We start from the raw sequence: 21,955 nt of genomic DNA, 5'->3' as shown, positions 1-21,955 counted from the left end.
GCTGGAAGTATTTGGGATTAATTTCACACTCACTTTATGAGTTGAGCGTTTTCCTGCAAGCAGCTCCCTGGGCCTCTGCCTCATTACTTTGGCATCAATTGATATGGCAGTTGGATAGAGATGTCCTTTGGGGTCTCCATTTTATTTGTAATCCTTCAATTTGAAAAAGCAAAACAAAGGCCATCAACACATTGTGCTTGAAATCGTTAGCATTTATTTTTTCCTAAACCTCTCCCTTTCTGTAGTTCTGTTGAACACCAGGGAACACACATCTTGTACAGCCAGTGATGAGCACTGAAAAATCATTGTCCCTCAAATGTAAGCCCTAGCAGCTGGTTGGCCTCATTTCTCAGTTCCAGGTGAGCTGCGAGATCCTCTAGGCCCTGGTCAGACAGACCTAAGTCTTGATGGGTCTAGTTTTTCCATCTCTTTTTACTATGTTAATTCTGCTAAATTCATTTGGCTCTTGTGGAGAACAAAGTAAACTTGGCTATTACGTGTAAAACTAAATTGAGAACATGGAGATCTGTTTAGTATTTCATGCTGGCCAGTAGGTCAGGAAGATTTTCCTTGGGGGTAATTTACATAAGGAATTGTTTATCCCATTTCTTTCCAATTTCTGTGACCATTTGGGGATAGCAGACTCTTTCCACAATGGCACAGAAATATATCCAGCGAGACTGAAACTTAGAGAAACGATGCTTCTCCAGGATTGATGTATTTTGGGTCTTGCTCAGGAAAGATCCTGTGGCTTGGGCTGCTGTCTCACTGAGAAGTCATTCTTCCACCACAGCTGTGTTTAGCAAGTTGGGTGGGTCCACGAACTGACATGCTGTTACACTTAGTAAGAATTTTCCCTTGATAGTGAGGAACGTGCATAAAAGCCTCACTTAAGTCCCAGCAAATGCTCTAAATGTTTGCTGTGATCCGATGGCTACTTAGAGCACAGCCTCCATCAGATAACGCCCATACTCAGAATACTCTGTGGCTCTCCAGTACCTGCACACTCTTCACCTTGACATTTTGGTTTCTCTACAACGGTTGCCCAGGTGACCTTTTTTGTCTCATCAAATGCTCTTCCCAAACTGGAATATTTGCTCCTTCCTGAACAAGCAGCCTCTACATTTGCGCTTTAATGCACTTGCTCAGGTTGTGTCCTTCACTTTTAAAGCCCCCTTACCCAATATCTGTTCTTGAGGACAAATTTCAGGTACCTCTTCTCAGTGGCATGCTGGTAAATATTTACCAACTGGCTATTTGGGAGGAGCAGGGTGGGTGGGAAGCCTAACTTTATAACATTTGTTGATTTGCATGTTGTAAATACCTCCACCATGGCTGATTTCAAGCTTCTAGCATGAGGTCACTGAATGTGGAGTTGGGAAGAAATGGGCAGTAGCTCACCATTGCAGAGTGTTGCCAACATACAGATGCAACAGGCATAAATAACCTCAAGGGCCTAGATAACAGTAAAATAATTAGGAAGTAATATGTTTTGAGTATTTATTACTTTTGTTTTCATGTAACTTATTTTTAAGTTTACATAATTTAATTTTTAGCAATGGCCATGTTTAACAACTGGCTCACAAAATTCCTGAAAACTGAATAATCAGTCCTTTCTCCTGAGCTGGTAGGAGCTGGCTGAGCCTGGTCCAGTGGCCACTGCTGCTTCTTCCACCTTTTCCTTCCCAAGGCCCTCCACACTCACTAGTAGTTAGGTCCTTCTCCGAACCTATAAGGTGCTTCAGGTCTCATGCAGACTTCAGAGTGAGAGACTCCAAGTCGAATCCTGGTTTCTCGTTACTAGGTGATGGTCAAACTGGCTACTTAATTTGCAGTTCCCAGTGCAAAATGAAAATGCAGGGCCCTTGTTAAAAGGTAGAAGAAAGTGCTATTGAAACAGCTACTAAAATATAAAGTTCTTTCCTTTCTTCAGTGGTCTCTCTTTCACACCTTCTGGTGGTGCTTTTATTTCCTATTTAATGTTATTTCAAGTAAGGAAAAATTAAAATTTTAAATTGTTAGCATGAATTCTATGATTAATCTTTATATTGTGCAATGCCAGTTTTAAATGCAAATGTAAGAGCATTTAACTCTCTGAGTTAATGAGCATATCTCCTCTGATCATGTGCATGGTCCATTATCCTATAGACTTCACTTACAAAGCACAAATTCAAAAATAAAGTTATGAAGACTTTCAAGACAGACACAACAGGGCCTTAAACCAAGCATGGAGCACTTCTAAGCACAGACACAGTTGGCACACCCTATGTACAGTACTGGGCACATTGCTTACATCTGCTGAGCCTCAGAGACCTCATCTATAAAACAGAGATCTTGCCAACTAAGTCTCAGTGGAGGCGTGAGGATTGAACGCACTGATACCTGTATGGCACAGAGCAGATTGCTTGGCATACAGTTCATGCTCAATTAATTGGAGGGATTATTATTATTAACATAATGATCATAATGTTAGTGGTATTCTCCTCCTTAGTAGTCTATAGGGTCTTCCCTATATTGTCAGTGTTTGCCTCCTTGACCTATTTTCCTTTCTCCGTTATAAACTCTTTGAAGGTGGAGGTTATCTCTGTTGCCATTGAATTCCCTGTAGTGCTTCCTGCAAATTCTTGCACATCTCTGGCATTCAGGAGGTGTTTATCACCTTGGTCTTTGTATGATTTGGACTTACTGACAATAAGCATCTGTGTCATAATATGATGGCCCCCACAGTGAGGCTTAATTGATAACATTCACAGGAAGAAAATGAAATTAAACTTAGATTTTTAACAGGAGTCAGTTGTAATCATGGTGAGGGTTGGGGAAGCAGATGATTCCAGGTGTTTTGGTTTAAGGAAAGTGACTTCTCCATCTCTTCGAGGGGACTTCTTGAAGTAATGGGGAAGGGATGAGTTCCAAGCCTCATTTGAATAAAAGAGGCCCCAGGGATATTAACTCTGGCCCATAGTAATCTGCCCCTTAGCTAGCTTCTTTCACACTTACTTTCTGTGCTGCACAATAAGGACGTTATTACAGTAATGCTTCTTTCCACTAATTGGTTGTGTATGTATGTTTCCTGTCCAACAAATTATAAGATCCTCATGGGCTATAGGGTATCATGTACCCTTGAATGCAAATGAAAAGTAGCACAGTAGTAGGCACTCAGTAAGCAGTGTGCTTTATTGTTAATGCTTACCTTGGTCCCAACGCCCAGGGCTCCCTCTAGAGCTGAATGTGCATTGTGATTGCCTTTCATAACTCCTGCAAGTGGCAAGGAATCCTGGTTTGCCAGGCATTGTCAGGCAAGGGCCTTCAGGTGCTTTGTCTTTCTCTAACCTACATCTCTTTTCCAGTGTCTCCCAGATACTCTGAGGACTGTCCCCTTACAGCCCTTCTCCTACATGGAATTTGGGAGACCACACAGCTGCAGACTATACTTGTTTGACTGATGATTTTTTAATAGGCCCTTTGGGCCAGTGTCAGTAAGCCGTGAAATATCACCAAATGGATCATCTGCACTAGGCTTCTGAAACTCACCTGAGCTCTAGGCCCTCAAGCTGGTGGGGACTTGTAGAAAGGAGCTTACATTGCCCCGGCTTTCGCTATTCCAGTTCTGGGGGCTGTCAGGTGCCTTGAGCCTCTGGGCCAATCAGTTCATTACTTTTAAGGAGCACAAAGTTCACCAAGACATTAAAATAAAATAAAACACCAATGGGCTGTCTTCAATGTTCTATCCAGTTGTTACTTTAGTTCTTTTTTCCACAGGATTATTCAAGAGGATGAAAAAAAAAAAGCCAATTCTACTCACTCCTGCCAGTTTTATCCTAAGTAGATTAGGCATTGTAAAGCTAACACACCCTGAACATTTTTTTCTTTCAGGTCCCTGTGGGCTGGTGCCTGACATTTGTGTTAAAAATGACATTGCTTGATTAGTCAAATGTTTGAACATTATCTACCTTTTAAATATAGTAAAGAAATATTGGATATTCCAATACCACGTAAAAAGTAATAGAGGAAGACAGTTATTTTCTGAAAAGGGTATTATGAAGTTATTTGAAATTCCAAGGTAAATGCAGTTACTTTGATAAGAATTTTTTAAATTGATCAAGAATATTTTAAATTGATCAATCTCTGTGACTGGTAATGATGACCGTAATAACTGTATTAGAGGTTACTTATATTATCATATATTGTAGAAGGTGAATCGATGGTGAAGCAGACACTGAACAATGTCCCCATTAAGCTGATTTCGTGGATATTTTCATCTCTTGGCCATATGGATTTGGAATTACTTTGGGTATTTTTTTTTTAAAGAAGGAAGCGAACAGATGAATGATAACTCTTTTATTACTCAACATAGCTTGTGTTTGTGGAAGACAAAGTTCATGAAGTTGTTTTAAAGAAAAACAAGAGTGTGCCAAATGTAATTTGTTGAGGGCTCAAGAATTGTGAAATTATCCCTAACTGAAGTTTGTAATTTCTGCAGGTAATCGCTCTAGCAGATGCAGTAGAGGAAAACCAAGACAATCTGTTCCAGTCATTCACCAGGCTGAAAAGTGCCACCCATTTGGTGATTCTGCTGATCGGGCTGTGGCAGAAGCTTAGCGCCGACCAGATTGCTATCCTGGAAGCAGCATTTCTGCCACTGCAGCAGGACACTCAAGAACTGGTAAGGACCCACAAGCCTGCAGTGGTAACAGCCACCGTTATTGAAAAAGGTTGTGGTTTTAGGAAGATATCACATGGCTATCATGTTTTCTAAGGTATCAAATGAAAGCTTGGTTTTGTTTTGTTTTTTTACCCAAATCCTGTTTTCCTTTTCTTCAAACCATAATAAAAATGTCAAGTAAAGGCCTTTTTTTTTTTTCTACAGCTATTTAAAAAAATAGGTATATAGTCCATTTTTATGTGGTATCCAGTCTATTTTTTATATACTCTTCAATCACTTAGAAGCCAGGGAAACAGTCATTTGACCGCCAGGGTGATGGCAGTAAACCTTCAGATTATCTAATCCTTTCCTTTTCCATGAGAGAAAACAGTTCAGCCATTTTAATTTGCTCAACGTTCTTAAATTTAAGTGTCACTTCAAGGGTTAGAGAGAACTGAGGTAGCCTTGCTGAATGACAGGGATATTTTGTTACATTTATGTAATTCTTTATATGTAGTTTATAAACTCTTTTACTCTTGATCCTTTGAATAGGCAGTTTAGAACAAAAAGGGAAAAAATGGGGGTATGCATTTGGAGTTTTTGGTGAAGGACGATATAAATAAACATCTTAGATGCTTTGAATCATTGAGGTATGTGACTACCAGGTGCCGTTAATGCATGCTTTTATTTACAAAGAAATAATATACTTCTTTGAAATCAGAGATGCTTGAACTTATATTTTTGTATTGGAGGAAACTGTTTCAACAAAAAAGTCATTTCAGATCCATTTTTAAACACAGATGTGAAAACATGGTACTAAAGATAATAGTACTAAAACTAAAATTTTGGGGTGTTAACTAGGTACCATGTTTTCTTTGAAGTGTTTCACAAGGATTATCTCATTTAATCTTAAACAAGGACCTATAATATAGTTAAGGTATTGTTTTCATCCCTATTTTACATATGGGAAAATTTAGGCTTTGAGAGTTAAGTACCTTTCTGAAATTAGTGGGTGGTAGAGCCAGAATTTGGACCAAAGTCTGTCTGCTTCCAAAGACATGTTTTTAACCTGTATATGGTATTTTAGCAACAAAGTCATGAACATGATTTTGAAAATCACAAGCTTTGTCAGTTGAATCTAATTTTCTACAGTTGGGTCAAAGGGTTGTCAGAATAAAAAAAAAAAATCAAGCTATATTTTATATCCTTAACAAAACTGTAAAAATAAATCAGAAAAATTTTAGAGTACACATTATTTTTAGATTGATAAAATTACAGCTAAAATCGACCTTTGAGAAGCTAGAAATGTACACTGTAATAATAGAAAATAAAGAATAGAATGGTCAAGATTATATATATATATTTTTTGAATTTTATTTTATTTATTTTTTTATACAGCAGGTTCTTATTAGTCATCAATTTTATACACATCAGTGTATACATGTCAATCCCAATCTCCGAATTCATCACACCACCACCTTCACCCCCCACCGCTTTCCCCCCTTGGTGTCCATACGTTTGTTCTCTACATCTGTGTCTCAATTTCTGCCCTGCAAACCGGTTCATCTGTACCATTTTTCTAGGTTCCACATATATGCATTAATATACAATATTTGTTTTTCTCTTTCTGACTTACTTCACTCTGTATGACAGTCTCTAGATCCATCCAGGTCTCTACAAATGACCCAATTTCATTCCTTTTTATGGCTGAGTAATATTCCATTGTATATATGTACCACATCTTCTTTATCCATTCGTCTGTCGATGGACACTTAGGTTGCTTCCATGACCTGGCTATAGTAAATAGTGCTGCAATGAACATTGGGGTGCATGTGTCTTTTTGAATTATGGTTTTCTCTGGGTATATGCCCAGTAGTGGGATTGCTGGATCATATGGTAATTCTATTTTTAGTTTTTTAAAGAACCTCCATACTGTTCTCCATGGTGACTGTATCAGTTTACATTCCCACCAACAGTGCAAGAGGGTTCCCTTTTCTCCACACCCTCTCCAGCATTTGTTGTTTGTAGATTTTCTGATGATGCCCATTCTAACTGGTGTGAGGTGATACCTCACTGTAGTTTTGGTTTGCATTTCTCTAATAATTAGTGATGTTGAGCAGCTTTTCATGTGCTTCTTGGCCATCTGTATAAGATTATATTAATAAGAATATTAACTATCACTATCACTATGAACTCAGATTTAGTAGTCAAAAAGACTTGGGTGGCTTGAGGTGCTGGTTCCAGCAAAGTCCTTCTGGTCAAGTTTCTTAGCTGATCTAAATCTCTGCTTCTGTAGCTCTAAAATGGAAACAATTACGTTAGCTGTCCAATAAATTGTAATAAGAATTAAATGTGATAATTGGATAGAGTGCTAATCATCATTACTAGTGGTTTGTCTACTTTATGTGTATTATTTATAGTCCTCACTTAAAGCCATGCAAGGTAGATATTACTACCTTTTCATGGTGATTTGTCTCCTCAACTACACTTGAGGGCAGGAATTATATCTTACTCATTTTTATATTCTCAGTGCCTGGCACAATGACTGACCATAGCGCAGTTGATATTTGTTGGGGTGAATGAATGGAGATAAGGGTGGAAGCTAACAAGAGGTGACTTGGCAGAACAGATGCAGTGGATCGAGTCTGGAGCATGAGGAAGCAGGGCAGGGCCAGCTGTATAATTTACGAGGTTGAGTGCAAAATGAAAATGCAGATCCCTTGTTCAAAAAAGTAGGAAAAAATGCTGAAGTGCTGTTAAAACAGGTACTAAACACATAGCTTTTTAGTTTCTGTAGTCTCTCTCTCATCGTGGTATTTTTGTTTGCTATTTATTTATGTAGTTCTAAATAAAAAAAAATTCAAAGAATTGCCACAATTATACAATATATGCAACTTGTATTTTGTAGCTCATATGCATTTTGTTCTCATGGAACTGCAGAATTGCTGCACAAAACTTAACTGTCTTTATTTCACTTCTTAACCAGTGCACATCTACCAACACTCTCTACCTTCAGCTTCCTGCTGAGTAAGGAAGGACTGAAGGGAAAGGAGCTCTGTGTCACTCTATTGCCCTTTCTTTCTATGTTATCATTTTCAGTGTAAGTGGTTGGTTAATACAGGGAAGTAACAGGAGTGTAGTGGGTTTCCTTAGTCATTCCTGTTTCTTTGAATCTATTGCCTTCTTTCTTAATTCAAAACAAGTTCTGGTTCAAATGAAAAGCCTCTCAGGGCTGTCAGTTCCTTTGCTTAATCAGTCTAGACAGAATAGGCCTTCCTCCTGCTTACTTTGAGTCTCTGTGAACTCCCACTCATCCTGGGGCCACGGGAATTCTGAGCTATGGGGCTGTATGTGAATGGGGGGAAAGGAGGGAGGAGGCATGCATATTGCACATATTTTCCCCTCTCACACATGCTTCATTGTCTTATCAGACTTCACTTACAAAACACAAATTCAAAGATTAAATTATTAAGAATTTCAAGATGATGACAACAAAGCACTAAACTGAGCACAGGGCCCTGTGCAATTACACAGCTTGCATGCTTCTGAAGCTGGCCCTGAAGCATGCTTAGACCCAAAGGAAGAATTTCCTAGAAATAAACATTCTCACATGTAGGAATTGAGTCCCAAGAGAGACTGTGGTATTTCTGACTCCAGAGATCTTTAAAAACAGCTTCATTCGCCAGGAGTGTGTAAGTATGCTCATCCCTGTAGGCAGGTGAATGGACTTAGCATCTTCTCAAAGCTCCTTTCTACCCTGCCTCTGTATTCTCTACTGTCATACCTCCCAAATCATGTAAGAAAAAATTACTTCAACTCTCTTCTGAATTTGGTGAGATTAGAAGGTGTGTATACTTGTTATGTCTATCGAAGTCATTAATGAGACAGGACATTTGATAAAAACATAACTTGGAGAAGAATGAATCAAAAAAGACATTTTAATACTGCTTGTTATACTCTTCATCTTTAATTAGGTTGTGGTATTCACTTTGGACTTATACTATTGAGACAGCTTATATATCTTGAGAAAAAAAGGAATCCTTTTTCATTCTTTAAGACGTACTCATGCAGTATGTGGTTTTGACATGCTGGTTCACAATCCTCCACATCATGCCTTTAGACCTCACAAATAAATGTTATGTGATGGGTATCCCGCTGAGATGTGAAAATGAAATATGCAAACCTGAAATAACTTGGAAGGAGGGTGAGGTGGGGAAGAAAGGAGTCTCTGACCAGAATGTTGAAATATATCCCATATTGAAGTTATTATGATACCACAAAAATCTGAATGTAATTTAGACGGTTTGGCTGAGGGTGGATGGCAGAATACATTGTGAGAGGGAGAACTTTAGACATGTGGGCAACATTTTCAGAAGAGACTCTCAGTTCAAGGTCAGATGTCCCCACAGTATTGAGAGGTAAGAGAAAGTGCTCAGAAGATGTTTTATTTACGGTTCAAACAGCACTGCATAATGGTTTGTTGTATTGTTATTTAGATGGCATGTGTCACAAGACAGGCTAAATACCATAGTCAACTCTGGAATATTTTCTTCTTAATAGCCTCGGTTTCACAAAGCAAAAATGTTTAGAATTCATTATTGCTAATGAAAGGTAGTGTTCTTCACACTATATTATCAGTATTAAAAAAAATACCATCCCATTTGGAACAGAATTCATCAGTGTTTTCTTTGATCTGTCTCTTTAGTAACACTTTTCCATTTTTGCCACTTCTCAGTACTTTTGGAAGGCAAATAAATGCTGGTGTTGCTGACTATTATATGTGATTTTTTAAGTTGCTGAAAGTTATATATACCAAATGTGTTTTTGTAGGGATACTCCCTATCACTTTAAGAAAAACGTTAAATGTTTTATTTGGCGTCTCCAAAAAGAGGTCATAAACATAGTTCTATCGGTGGATTTGATAATATAGTATTATCCCTATTGTCTTCCTGTGATGCTGGAGAAGTTTTACCTAAAATAATGTTCTATCAGAGTACCTGTTAGGGAAACTCTAAAATGAATTTTCTTACTTTTCTGAGGATATTTCAGAGTATTTGGATCCTCAGTGCAGAATTTAAATACGCCTCTACTGACCCTCTATCCACTTGAAGCTCTATGGAAAATACAGTCTCCTTAGACTTACCGAAGTAAGTCTACTTAGGTCAATGTGTTACTGGTTTGAGCCTGAGAGAGTATTTAATTGTGATATTACACACATCTCCCCCTCATTATGCTGTATAGAAGCCAAAAGCTGCAAAACTACACATACCTCGGGATTGGCCTAAGAGGAAAAATCTTTTATCCAGTTCATTTATTATCCATTTTTTCATTCAATGAATATTTATTGAGCACCTGCTATGTTTCAGGCAGTGTTCTAGGCACTTAGCATACCTCAATAAACCGAATAGACTTGGTACCCATCCTTTGGGGATTTACTTCAACATTACAAGCAAACATATTCTAGTCATATTCAGTTGTAAACATATTGGCTATCTAATATGGTAGCCACTTGTCACATGTAGCTATTTAAATTGATATTTAAGTAAATTAAAATGAGATAAAATTAAAATTTCAGTTTCTCAGCCACACTAGCTGTATTTCAACTGCTCAATAGCTGCATGTGGTGAGTGGCTACCACATTGGACAGTATAGATACAGAATATTCCATCATTGCAGAAGTTTCTGTTGCATAACACTATCAGTCATTAAGAGGGAAAGGGTTTTTTCAGTTGAGTTAATAACTTAAGCACATTTTAACAAATTAGTGAAAGCAGGGTAGGATACTGACATTAAATGATGCCATGGTGTTTGCATTAGCAGCCCTTATTTCTGGTATTCTGGGATCAGCCTGGTCATTTTCACAATAACCATATATTCTCCCAGGAACAAGAAACTTCTCTAGGGAGATGTGTGCATCTGCATAAAGGAGAGGCAAGAATCTGGCACAGGGGCTGCTACTCCCCCTTCATATGGCCTTGGTAGACGTTATAATCATCATAGACTCTTTCCTGTTGAGCTGACACCATGGCCTCAGAATCCTTTTGAATACAGCACTCTAGGTAGTTACTGTCCCTTGGAGTTGGTACGTGGATGAATCCTTTTTGCCCTTCCTAATCTCTATACAGATCTGCTTCTTATTTTCCTAGTTAACAGCTTAGATGACTAAGATTCTGTACGATGAAGTCCCGCAGATGGCAGGAAAATAAGGAGAAGCAGTGCTGGTATTTCCAAATGGCTGTCTCAGACTTCTTCTGCTCTAAATGTTCATGTGTTCCACCTGATTCCAGAGGAATCTCTAAAGAAAAGAGCAACAGTGCACTGGTTTGGGGACCTGATTACATACAATCCTAGAGTTGGAAGGAATATTGGCACGTTGCATAGCATCTTGCCTTTTTCTTTTCTTTCAAGTGCATTGAATATCTTTAGTAGCTGTTATCTGCTATTTGAAAAAAGAAAAGCTTTATTGTGTCCTTTAGGGGTTTAATAGTTACCTTCCCTAGTACTGAACTTTAAAATCCCCTGGGAAAGTTAAGATGGAAATTTACATCAGTGGGGGAAGGAGATTTGGACCTTCAGCCTTACTTTTTGATTGATTATTCCTTTTACAAACTGATATGGAAAGAGAAACTTATTTTTAACATTTTCAACATGGTTCATGTGAGAAAACAGATGTTTATAATAGGAAATCCTATTGTGTGGAGGGACTTATCAAGACTCACTTACAAGGCTTAAAGACTTCTACGTCACAGGTCAGATTTGATGCAAGGGCCATTGTGCTGCCTGTCTGGATTGAGTGATGACTGAGATGGCTAATCATTACTATTATTAATGACCTTTTCTTAAAAGGCAAACAAAAGGAGGAAGTCTGGTGTCAGTATCAAGCCTGCCTTTATGACTGCTAAAGTATCATCGCAATTATAACTGTCTATGGGAACATAGTGCAGAAAGTAAATATTTTGGTAATTCCCATGATCTTAGCCAGCAAGATAAACATGAAAGAATTAGTTTTATGTTCATAGTGACCACATACTCTGTGTTGTTGCTAGTTAGGTGCAACTGGTGTTATGTAATGTAATACTTGACTAGAGTTGAATATAATGTATCTCAGAGCTTTTCTGATGACCTGCTTGCAGTTTTAAAAATTGAAATAGTTGAAATACATCAGAATAGGAGCCAAGTAGAATACATTTACAGGTGGTGACGTGTAATTTTTTAATCTTTCCTTATGTATATCAAATATGAAACAGCGCTTTAACGGACACATTTAGTATTATTCATGCATTTAAGAATAAAGAGACTAAGTAAATGAACAAAGAATTGATTATTTGAAGCTCCACTCTCACTGTATGTGAGATCCTTTGTGAAATAAGGTGTGATTTAATTATAAATAAGTAAAATAAGTAAAAATCACGCTACCACAGTGAGGAAAATAATGATCATCGCCATCCTTATAATGCTTACCAATTTGATTCCTGGCTGGAAGTGTATTTACTTAGTTCAATTTCCTTAAAATACCGTTACTGTGCCTAATTTGAGTCTACTAATTACAAAGAGATGATTTTGCCATTTCTGGGACGTTGCATTCTCTTACAAATGTACACCTGGAAATTGGTGACTCTTTCCTCTAAAACCGGTGCTCCCTCTTCGCTGTAACCACATGCAGAGCTGCACCTCCAGGTTTAGTCAGTCACCCTAGCCGGTGGTTGTTCATTTGGAAATGTTTCTGGGAACCCCCCTTGGCTTGCGTCCTTGTTATTCTACCTGGCTTTCTGTGGTGGCATTTGAAGTAGCCTTTCTACCCACGTTTTGCCCTGCACATCTCTGCAAGACTCAGCCCACTGCTCTGCTGTCACACATCTGCTTACATGCTTTCCATGGCTCTCTTTGCCCCTGGTCGAGTTTGGGTTCCAGTGCCAGGCGTTCAGGACTTTCAGTCACTTGGCTCCACTATATCTTCTTTCTGAAACTCCTTTTCTGCGACTTCCCAGCTTCCCCACTTTGTTCTGGGAAAGCTGACTTTCCATGGATACACAACTTCTTTCCATCAAGCAGGGCTAATAGAGCTTTTTTCCCTCACCTAAAATAGTGTCCTCTCTTTACCCTTCTATCTACCCTCTTTAAGAGGCAGATCAATTTTCATTTCCTCCCTATTTATTCTGGCTTTCATTCTCTTGTGAATTTCACTTGGGAGTATGACATAATTTAGCTCTCATTTTATACTCAAAAATTGTCTATGTGCTTGTCTTGTATTCTAATTTAAGGACAGATTCTTTCATATCCCCACAGAATTGAAGCTTAAATTAAGCATATAGTCGGATATAAGATCCGTGGATTGCTTGATACCCCATTTACTTTCATAATGTTTCACACAATTACAGATTGTCCTCCAACAACTGTGTAGCTTTTTAAAAGTCATTTTTAAAAAAGGAAGCAAGCTATTTCCATGTTGAATTACTCCTTTTTTTTTTTGCAAGCAACCTCAAATTTTTGGGGCATTCTATAAGAGAAAACTTGATCTTTCCTGTACAGATGGTAAAAGATATAGGTAAACTGATAGCCAGACCATCACACATAAATATTTATACATATATTCATTCACATATCCTGTAATTCAAATCAGTTAACATAAAAATTTTCAGTCTTACCAGTAATGAATATATGCAAGTGTAAACAGCTATTAGGTACACTTCACCTTTATTGATTTAGTCAAATTTGGTAATAAATACTACTAACAGACATGTAGTGAAATAGACACACCCAGCTATTTCTGATATAGTCTTTCCAGAGAGTCCTCTAGGAAAATGTGGGTCATAAAACTAATCCAACACTTGGGCACCAGTAATCTAAGTTAATGCACTGAAAGTAGTAAACTAAAATCCATTTAGTACCGTAATGTTTATATTTATAATTATGAAATACCACAAGCAACCTAAATGCTAATAGTTGGAAAATACAAATGGTGGTATATCAGTTGAATAGAATATTATGTCAGACCGGGGTTCACATCCCTTTTAGAGCAAATACTTAACTAGCTGGGCATCCTTAGGCAAATTACAGAACTCTTTAAGCATTGGTTTCCTTATCTGTACATTGGTGAACGAGACCAGACCCCAAGGACTGGTTCTGCTTCGAAGAGAGTTGAGAGTGGCCATCCAGCTTTGATTTTACCTTACCTTTGCTTTATATTCCTACTGAACCAGTAAATAAATGGTACAGAGGAAGAACATGACATAAAGAAAGTGAGTGAACTTGGCTCCCCAATGCCTTTCTCATGAAGACATGCCCAGAGTTTGTTGGAAAACACAGTTCGTGCCGAGTGAGGAATCTGCCAGTTCAGAGGTGCTCAGAGCCAGAAACTCACTGCCCTTCACACAGTTAGGTCGGGAGAAAGGCCATGTCAGGATCTGAGGAGCTGTACACATGGAATTTCTCTTTACATTTCAGGTATATCCTTTCCTCTACTATGTATTTTTTTTTTTTTTTTTTTTTTAAACCACGTAATCTGGCTTTCCTTAGGTTTGGCTATGGTCTACTATTCATGATTTACTGAAACACAATAAATATTGAATAAAAATATGTATAAAATAAGGTTTTTCTTCTTCAATAATATTTATCCAAATTCTATTTCCTACACAAAGTAAGAAAGTTACATTGCTCGTTTGGTCTCAGTGAACTAGACCATATACTGAGCCTCCTTTGGGTGTCTTCACCATCATTTTTAGATTCAGGGTTTTGATGTTTAGTTATCTATGTCAACTGGAAGACCAGAATACCACTACTACCACTACCACTACCACTACCACCACCACCACCACCACCACCACCACCACTACTACTACTACTACTACTACTACTACTACTACTGCTATTATTAATACTACCACAGAAGTGCTAAACCTTATTTTAAAACAATATTACTTGTGTGAACTCATTTGGAAACTACTTGTCGAAGATGTGCAGATGTTAAGGACACCTTTTATAAACCTCTTAAGGTTCATAGGAGGACTAATTGAGGAAATGTACATAAAGTGCTAAACATGGTGCTGGGCATATACAATCTCCAAGAATTACTAGCTCTTGTTACTACTATTTCAATAATGGAATGCCATCCATTGTAAGTGACAGCATTATTTTATGGACCGCTTAGAAAAAAAAACAAACACTGCCAATTAAACTATGACATAGTGTTCTTTATCACTTAAAATTTTAGATAATTATTGAAAGAGATTTTAGACTTATTTAGACATACATTTTATCACATCTTACTCTTGAGCCTCAGTAAGAGGAAAGCAGCATAAATTGGTTAAGGTATTCCTGAAACTTCTTCACATTCAAAGTTTGATTCTCTTAAGTCACCTTTCAACTACAGGTGATCCCTATCCGTGTTTTTACACACAGCATTGTCCTGTGTGCCATGAAGAGCATTTTGACACAACCTTAAGAGTGTGCCACTGTTGCCTTCATGACTTTTTTCTGAGTCCCTAATATCTATTCTAAAAATTTTCCATTTTGACTGAGCTCAAAGCTTCGTTTTTTTCCTTCAGTTGAATCGTATATTGGTGCAAGAAGCTTCTATCCATAGTTAGCAAGAAATTTTAGGCAAATTGATGTTTACTGCTTTAACAATAGTCCTGTGTGATACATTAATTAATCAAACCACATCTATCCCAGAGACTTGGCAATTTCTCTTACTTCAGTTGTATTGTTTGACAGAGAATAGTAATCTGTGCGCATGTATCTCAGTAACAAAACATAATACATTTCTCCTATCTGTATCTTCTTATTTTACATCCTGGAAGGCACTTTGCTTTTGCTTTGCAAGAACATATGGAATTGCTGTCATTCTTCTGTCATGAATATTTGCTTCACTAATTTCAAATTTATACTTCCAACTGTTCTATTCCCATGCCTTTCCGTGCACACAACTTTTTTGTTCAATGATGAATCATAGTATAATTTTGATATTTTAAATGATAATCAGTTTGACAGGAAAGTATGGCCATTGCACATCCATCAATTGAAGTGACAAAATATGAACAGCTAAGACAAAGACTGCGCATACACAGGCACTGACAGCAATAGCATGACTGGTGCCTGGAAGCCAGCGGTTGTCAGATGCTGCCGAAATTGACACAATCTATTTCAGAGATGTTAAAATGTGAAAAAATTGCTCTGGAATTGATGGAACATAATTGTAGGCACAGAGTAAAAGATTTTAATTACAGTCATTTTTTATTAACAGGAAATTTGTGAGTGGTTTGAATTGGGGACAGGAAGTTATAGGAAAGGGCAATGCCTTGGTGTTCCGTCTTGGAGCAGGCATCCTGAACCAGAAGCAGATTTCATATAAGTAGGAAAGATCTTACCAGTTGTTGCGTTTTGAAGAGAAAGCTGCAAATAAACTGTGAGAAGTAATGAAGGTTGCTATCACTCCTAATTTGGCAGATTGCATAACATGATTATGAAATCTAAGCTTTGATTTTCACTGATATGTCATTTATGAGGACTGCAGGAACACAGGTCTTCTCTCCCACCACAGTGAATGAGACGATGCGGATGAAATCACTGATATTGTGAGCAGGAATATGCTTCACTTTCTGCATTTAAAGTGGTGAAACTTGCCAGTTTCCTATGAAATCTAATTTCTGTGGTTTAATGGCAGTGATCAGTTGCAGTGGTTAGTTATTTTCTAACCCATTGGCTGTAAATTCAAAGTCATAAGCATCTCTATATACTTTTTAGCAATCTCAGAACCACATCCAATAAACTTCACTAATTAGAAGACATCCCTGTTTTGTAGAGAAATAAGGAGGGAAATTAAACACACACACACACATACACATTCATACACACACAGAAGATATAGGCCTGCCTCCCCCAATTCAAAGAAATGTAAGAAAACTAACTTATTGAGCGTTATTAAGTACTACGCATTGGCCAAGGACTCTGCATACATTACCCCATTTAATCCTCACTCTGTGCTGGATGCTGTTTGTGCTTCACCCATGTCTCTCCACCTCCTGCCATTCCTGAAAGCTTCTACATGCTGGACACCTGCCGTTTTGCTGCCTGGGGATTCTCCCTGTTTGGCAGAGGCTGTGCAGCCACATGTTTGATCAATGACTGACAGGGGTTGGTAGATTAATACCCCAGCTCCCTCATCCCTCCAGTTGGCAAAGTCCAAGGTACATTACACACCACCTCCCAGAGTAGTCCAGCAGGATTGCACCAGTTACCTACAGCGGTAACTGCTCACAGCCCAGCAGTTTATTGTCTTCTCCCCCTTCCCCCTCTCACTTACTCACTTCCCACCAGCACCTCTTGGATCAGCTGTCAGATAAACTACTTGCATCCACATCCTTGCTTCACAACTATTACTTCCAATTTACAAATGAGGAAATATGCCCAAGGTCATATAGCTAGAACACAGCAGAGGCGAGATTTGAACCCAAGCTAAGGAGCTTCACAAAAATGAGAAACCTGACTCAATGGGGGAACTTTTGACAAGGTGATCATACGGAAGTTTTATTCTTCTCCAATATGACTACTTTAACAAGGATAAGTATAATTTATATTGTGTATTATGTGTACCCGTGCTGGATTCTATATTAGAAAATGCTAACAAATTTAATCTACTTGTTTGCTTCACATAACACTAAAAAGAACTCAAACTATATAATTGATTTTTTCACAAAGTTGACGGGAAGGTACCTCATTATGTAGACAATTACTATTTAACTTTGAGATTTGTGCTGCTGTGTTGCTGTTATCTTGGCTTGATTGCTGTGAAAAATGACATGAACATTGAATGGTGTACAGTCAGTCACTTCAGATCCCATTTTCTGTATTTTTTTCTTCGGACTTGAATTCTATTTGAAGGAAGATAGAAATAGAAATCTAGTATTTGGACCTTCCTATAGCTGTTTCAGATCCACCAATGGCTTTGACCAAGAAAGAAGTAGGTAAGCGAATCTTAAAAGAGTGAAGCTTCTGGGTGGTCCTAAAAAATACAAACTAATTAAAAGGAAGAGAGAGACACAGAAAGAAAGGGATCCTAAAGAAAAGTGCTTTACACTTAAATCAGTGGTTTCATGTGTATTGGGACATTTTTTCTTGAATTTGGTTATTTCCTATTCTTTGAGATTTTTAAGAACACAGCATTGTTAGGGAGGAGTTGATGCCTTCAGTTTATTTACATGGCTCTTCTCTCGTCCTAGCTTCAGTAAGATTTTCCCCAGACTCTGTCAGATATATGGGTATTTGGGGAGTCTGTGACCCCATGAATCTTTTGATTCCATAATAAGAATGGGCTCTCCAAGTATTCTCAGTAATGAGTCCTTGAAATGAGCACATAACTCAGACTCATCAGAGTCAAGTCTGACCATTGTTATGTTTTCAGGGGATGTGGTGTCCCAAGGCCATTCCTAGATGTTAGTTACAGTAGTCTATGCAGGTGCTAAAAGCTTTGACCCATCCAAACTGGCACAAATCATAGTGCTTTTTGATTATGCAGTAAAATCTTATTTAATTGTATACAGATTATTCACTTGGATGAAGAAGCTGATTTGAATTTTGATTCCATGAATATGTTAATTGTGACCATAAATTTTCTGGGGGAAGACCTCATATGATATTTTCTGCCTAAGGTGATCTGATGAAAATAGATTGAAAGGCACACATGATGAAATGGGGAAAAAGTGGTCTGTAGTTTAGTGACCAAGAGCATGGAATTTAGAGCCATACAGTCCTGAATCCCATTACAGCTCTTACTTTTAATAATTGTGTCATTTGTGGTAAAATACTTTGCATCTAGCACCTTAGTTAGAAGTTACAATACCAATTTAACAAGATAATTATTTACAAATAATATTTGTAAATTTCTTAGCATACTTTCTAGTACATAAGAGGTCCTAAATAGTTTTTGCTCTTGTTGTTATTTCTAGTGTCATTATTATTCACAAGAACCAGCCCCCAAAAGATCAACTTTTAGAGACAACTCCCAGAAGTAAGAATAATAGCATGGAATTAAGTAACTACAATTGCTAAATATGTCTCATTAAATCTAAAAGCACCTGGCAAAGGAAATTATTTTTCTGATTTTTAACTGATGAGGAAACTGAGACCCAGAGACCTAAAATAATTTTCCCAGAGACATACAGCTTGTAAGGAAAGGTGCCACATTTTAGCCTAGGTCTTCCGACTTCTAACCCAGTGCCCTTCTCATGACCCATGCTGGCTCTTACATGGAAATACATAAGCAAGCATAAGTCATAGCCTGAGATGGTGAATAAGTGAAGGACCAAAGCTGCATGTTAGGCCAGGTAACTAATGACCTCAGGGGAAAAAGCAGCCACAAATTCAGGACTCGCTTTCCTGGGCTTCCCTTGTCCCCTGGATCTTGACCTGGTAACTACTATCTTGTTAGCTTTTCTATAACTTCAAAGAAGTGATTTTTGTATATGTTTTTTCTAGTTATTCTCAGTGAGATAATTGGTCCAAATGATCTAATCTACCATCACCAGAAGCAGGTTTCCCTTGGAATATTCATTATCAATTTTATTTTCCAGTCTTAATATTTTTGTAAGTTGTTTCTGAATAGTGCATGTGACTGGAAGCTTTTGCCTGAAGCAGACTTTAATGCTTAGTCAAAATGGTTGGCTAGGGACTTCCCTTGTGGCGCAGTGGTTAAGAATCCGCCTGCCAGTACAGGGGACACACGTTTGAGCCCTGATCCGGGAAGATCCCACATGCCATGGAGCAATAAGCCTGTGCGCCACAACTACTGAGCCTGCACTCTAGAGCCCACGAGCCACAACTACTGAAGCCCGTGTGCCTAGAGCCCATGCTCTGCAACAAAGAGAAGCCACCTCAATAGAAGCCCGTGCACTGCAATGAAGAGTAGCCCCCGCTCGCCGCAACTAGAGAAAGCCCGCTCACAGCAACGAAGACCCAATGCAGCCAAAAATAAATAAATTTATTTTTTAAAAAATGATTGGCTAGGTGGGACATCATTAATGTTTTGTTTTGTTTTAAAATTGAATACGGCTATCCAGGATCAGATTTCATGATAATTCAGGTAATCTACTTGTGTTCCTTCCTCTGTCTAAATCTTTGGGGTCAGAATGGGAGTACAGGTCAAATGCAAATTTCTTAGCAAAACATAACTTAAAAAAAGTATCAGAGTAGGTTGATTGGAAGCAACCTTATGTTTTCTGCTTGTACTGCTGCTAAACTCCATGAAGATTGCTTAGCTTCTGTTTCTCAAAAAGGTTTTGGATTTTCATCCAATAGGAAGCAATGTGCTTTATTTTTCACAATGCTATGTTGATAAGGCTGGCACCCTGTTCTACTTTTGGTTAAAATCTGAATGAGATTTTTACAGCTTTTGAATCATGACAATACTGAAGTCCAATAAATCACTTCAGTTTAAGATTAAAAGATGATGATATTGGGGAGTGCTTCATTTTATTAGTGATGGGTTGAAAAAGTTTAAGCTGATTTTTTTCAATGTTTTATTTTATAAAAACCACTGAACATAATTTTAAACTCATTAAGATGCCATGTAGGCCATACAGCTTGGTTTCATTTTTAAATTTTATTTTATTTTGTTTCAGGTTCAAAGAGTTGTTTTACTCTTCAAAGGTAAATAGCTCAACATTTCAAGCCCTCCTTTGCATGAAGGAAGATTCACTGAATAAAATCTAGTCTTTAGAAATAATCTGAACCTAGATAAATCCGGAAAAATTCTTATATCTTCCAAAATATATAATTTACAACTAAAGAAATAAGTTTTCTTTGTACCTAGGTTTACAGTGACCCTTCATTTGATTATTTTTCCTTATCTTGGCTAATTATAATATGATACAATACAAAGTAGTAGTAATCATAAGATCAATCATAAATACCAAAGACTTTTAATTGTGAATCCTTTACATCTATTCAAGAGGAAATTTATTTCTCTTTAATACAACGTTTTTTTTCAAATAAATGAATACGATGTAAAGGTCATTTTACCTTCAAATGTATAATGTAAGACGGGCCATTTCTGAGAGTCTTCTCTCCTCAACTGAAACCTGGGATGTGGGTACACAATCTCCATTTGTTCCTTTACACAGATTTCTTTTTTTTTTTTTTAACCTTTCCTCTCTCCCTTAGAGTTAACTGTGTGTACATTTGGTAACAAATGCTACCATGGCATTGTGTTGTTTTCCCCTATACTACTATAGTTGCGGATGTGGTAGTGTTTCTATTATAAACATAAGTTTGCAGAAGTTTATAATTTTTTTATAAATTTATTTTATTATTTATTTAATTATTTTTGGCTGTGTTGGATCTTCGTTTCTGTGCGAGGGCTTTCTCTAGTTGCGGCGAGCGGGGGCCACTCCTCATCGCTTTGCGCGGGCCTCTCACTATCGCGGCCTCTCTTGTTGTGGAGCACAGGCTCCAGACACGCAGGCTCAGTAGTTGTGGCTCACGGGCCTAGTTGCTCCATGGCATGTGGGATCTTCCCAGACCAGGACTCGAACCCGTGTCCCCTGCATTGGCAGGCAGATTCTCAACCACTGTGCCACCAGGGAAGGCCCAGAAGTTTATAATTTGTTTGAATAAAAGTTTAAAGATATTACTCTTCACATTGGATTCCAATTGTGTATTTGTATTTTCTGATTTAAAAAAAAGTAGGATTGAATATACATGCTTATGCCATAGTATCTTCTGCTTAAGATTTGAGTGCCTTACCATTCATGTAAAATTGGCTTGGCAAATAGTGTTATTCCTGTTTTATGGAGACCTTAGATATACCCTGCAGAGATTAAGTGATTTATCTAAGGTCATACAGGAAAGAGGCTGTTGAGGTGAATGAGGTTAAGTCAAAATCCAGAAGCCTTGGGGCAGTTATCTTCAACTCGGCTGTTTTAATTTGCAGGTGGCATGAGAATACTCTTTTAGTTTATTTTTTTCTTTGGTTACTTTGATTGATACCCTAGGAAATTAACTTGACAAACTTAGTCAAACTTTCTGCGTCTTACCGTTTCTGAAAAGCCACTTGCTTATACTGGTTTTTGGGCACAATGACCAGTGGAGACTAGCAGGGTATGTAGAGCAGGGAAGTCAGAAACTCAGCCATGGCTGTGTGGTCTCTGGATAGCAAAAAGCACAGCTCGGTTGACTTCAGGCAGGAGGAGGAACAGGCTAGCAGAGGCTGAGGCCTTGAATTTGAAAAGCTTCCTCCTAGAAATGGGGCATCACACTGGTACAGAGAGGCATCTGGGACCAGCATGGCATATAGGAGCCTCCACACAGGCAGGTGAAACA

At 38.0% G+C, this 21,955-nt stretch overlaps 1 protein-coding gene across 9 annotated transcripts in view; it reads left to right on the top strand.

The window, feature by feature from the left end:
- The window catches only part of BBS9 (Bardet-Biedl syndrome 9), a 713,234-nt gene that overhangs the window by 373,756 nt on the left and 317,523 nt on the right, over positions 1–21,955 (top strand). For all 9 annotated transcript variants that reach the window (XR_009504851.1, XR_009504850.1, XR_009504853.1 and 6 more), the window contains one exon: positions 4,481–4,663. Coding sequence is in view for 3 of the 9 variants with exons in the window: in XM_059932716.1 (XP_059788699.1) it covers positions 4,481–4,663 (183 nt within the window). In the remaining 6 variants the exon portion in view is untranslated. The remainder of the gene's footprint in view (positions 1–4,480; positions 4,664–21,955) is intronic.

Source organism: Balaenoptera ricei, chromosome 9, assembly GCF_028023285.1.
Source record: "Balaenoptera ricei isolate mBalRic1 chromosome 9, mBalRic1.hap2, whole genome shotgun sequence".
Taxonomy (NCBI): Eukaryota; Metazoa; Chordata; class Mammalia; order Artiodactyla; family Balaenopteridae; genus Balaenoptera; species Balaenoptera ricei.
The sequence above is the reverse complement of the archived record's forward strand: the minus strand, read 5'-3'. Positions and strand labels throughout refer to the sequence as shown.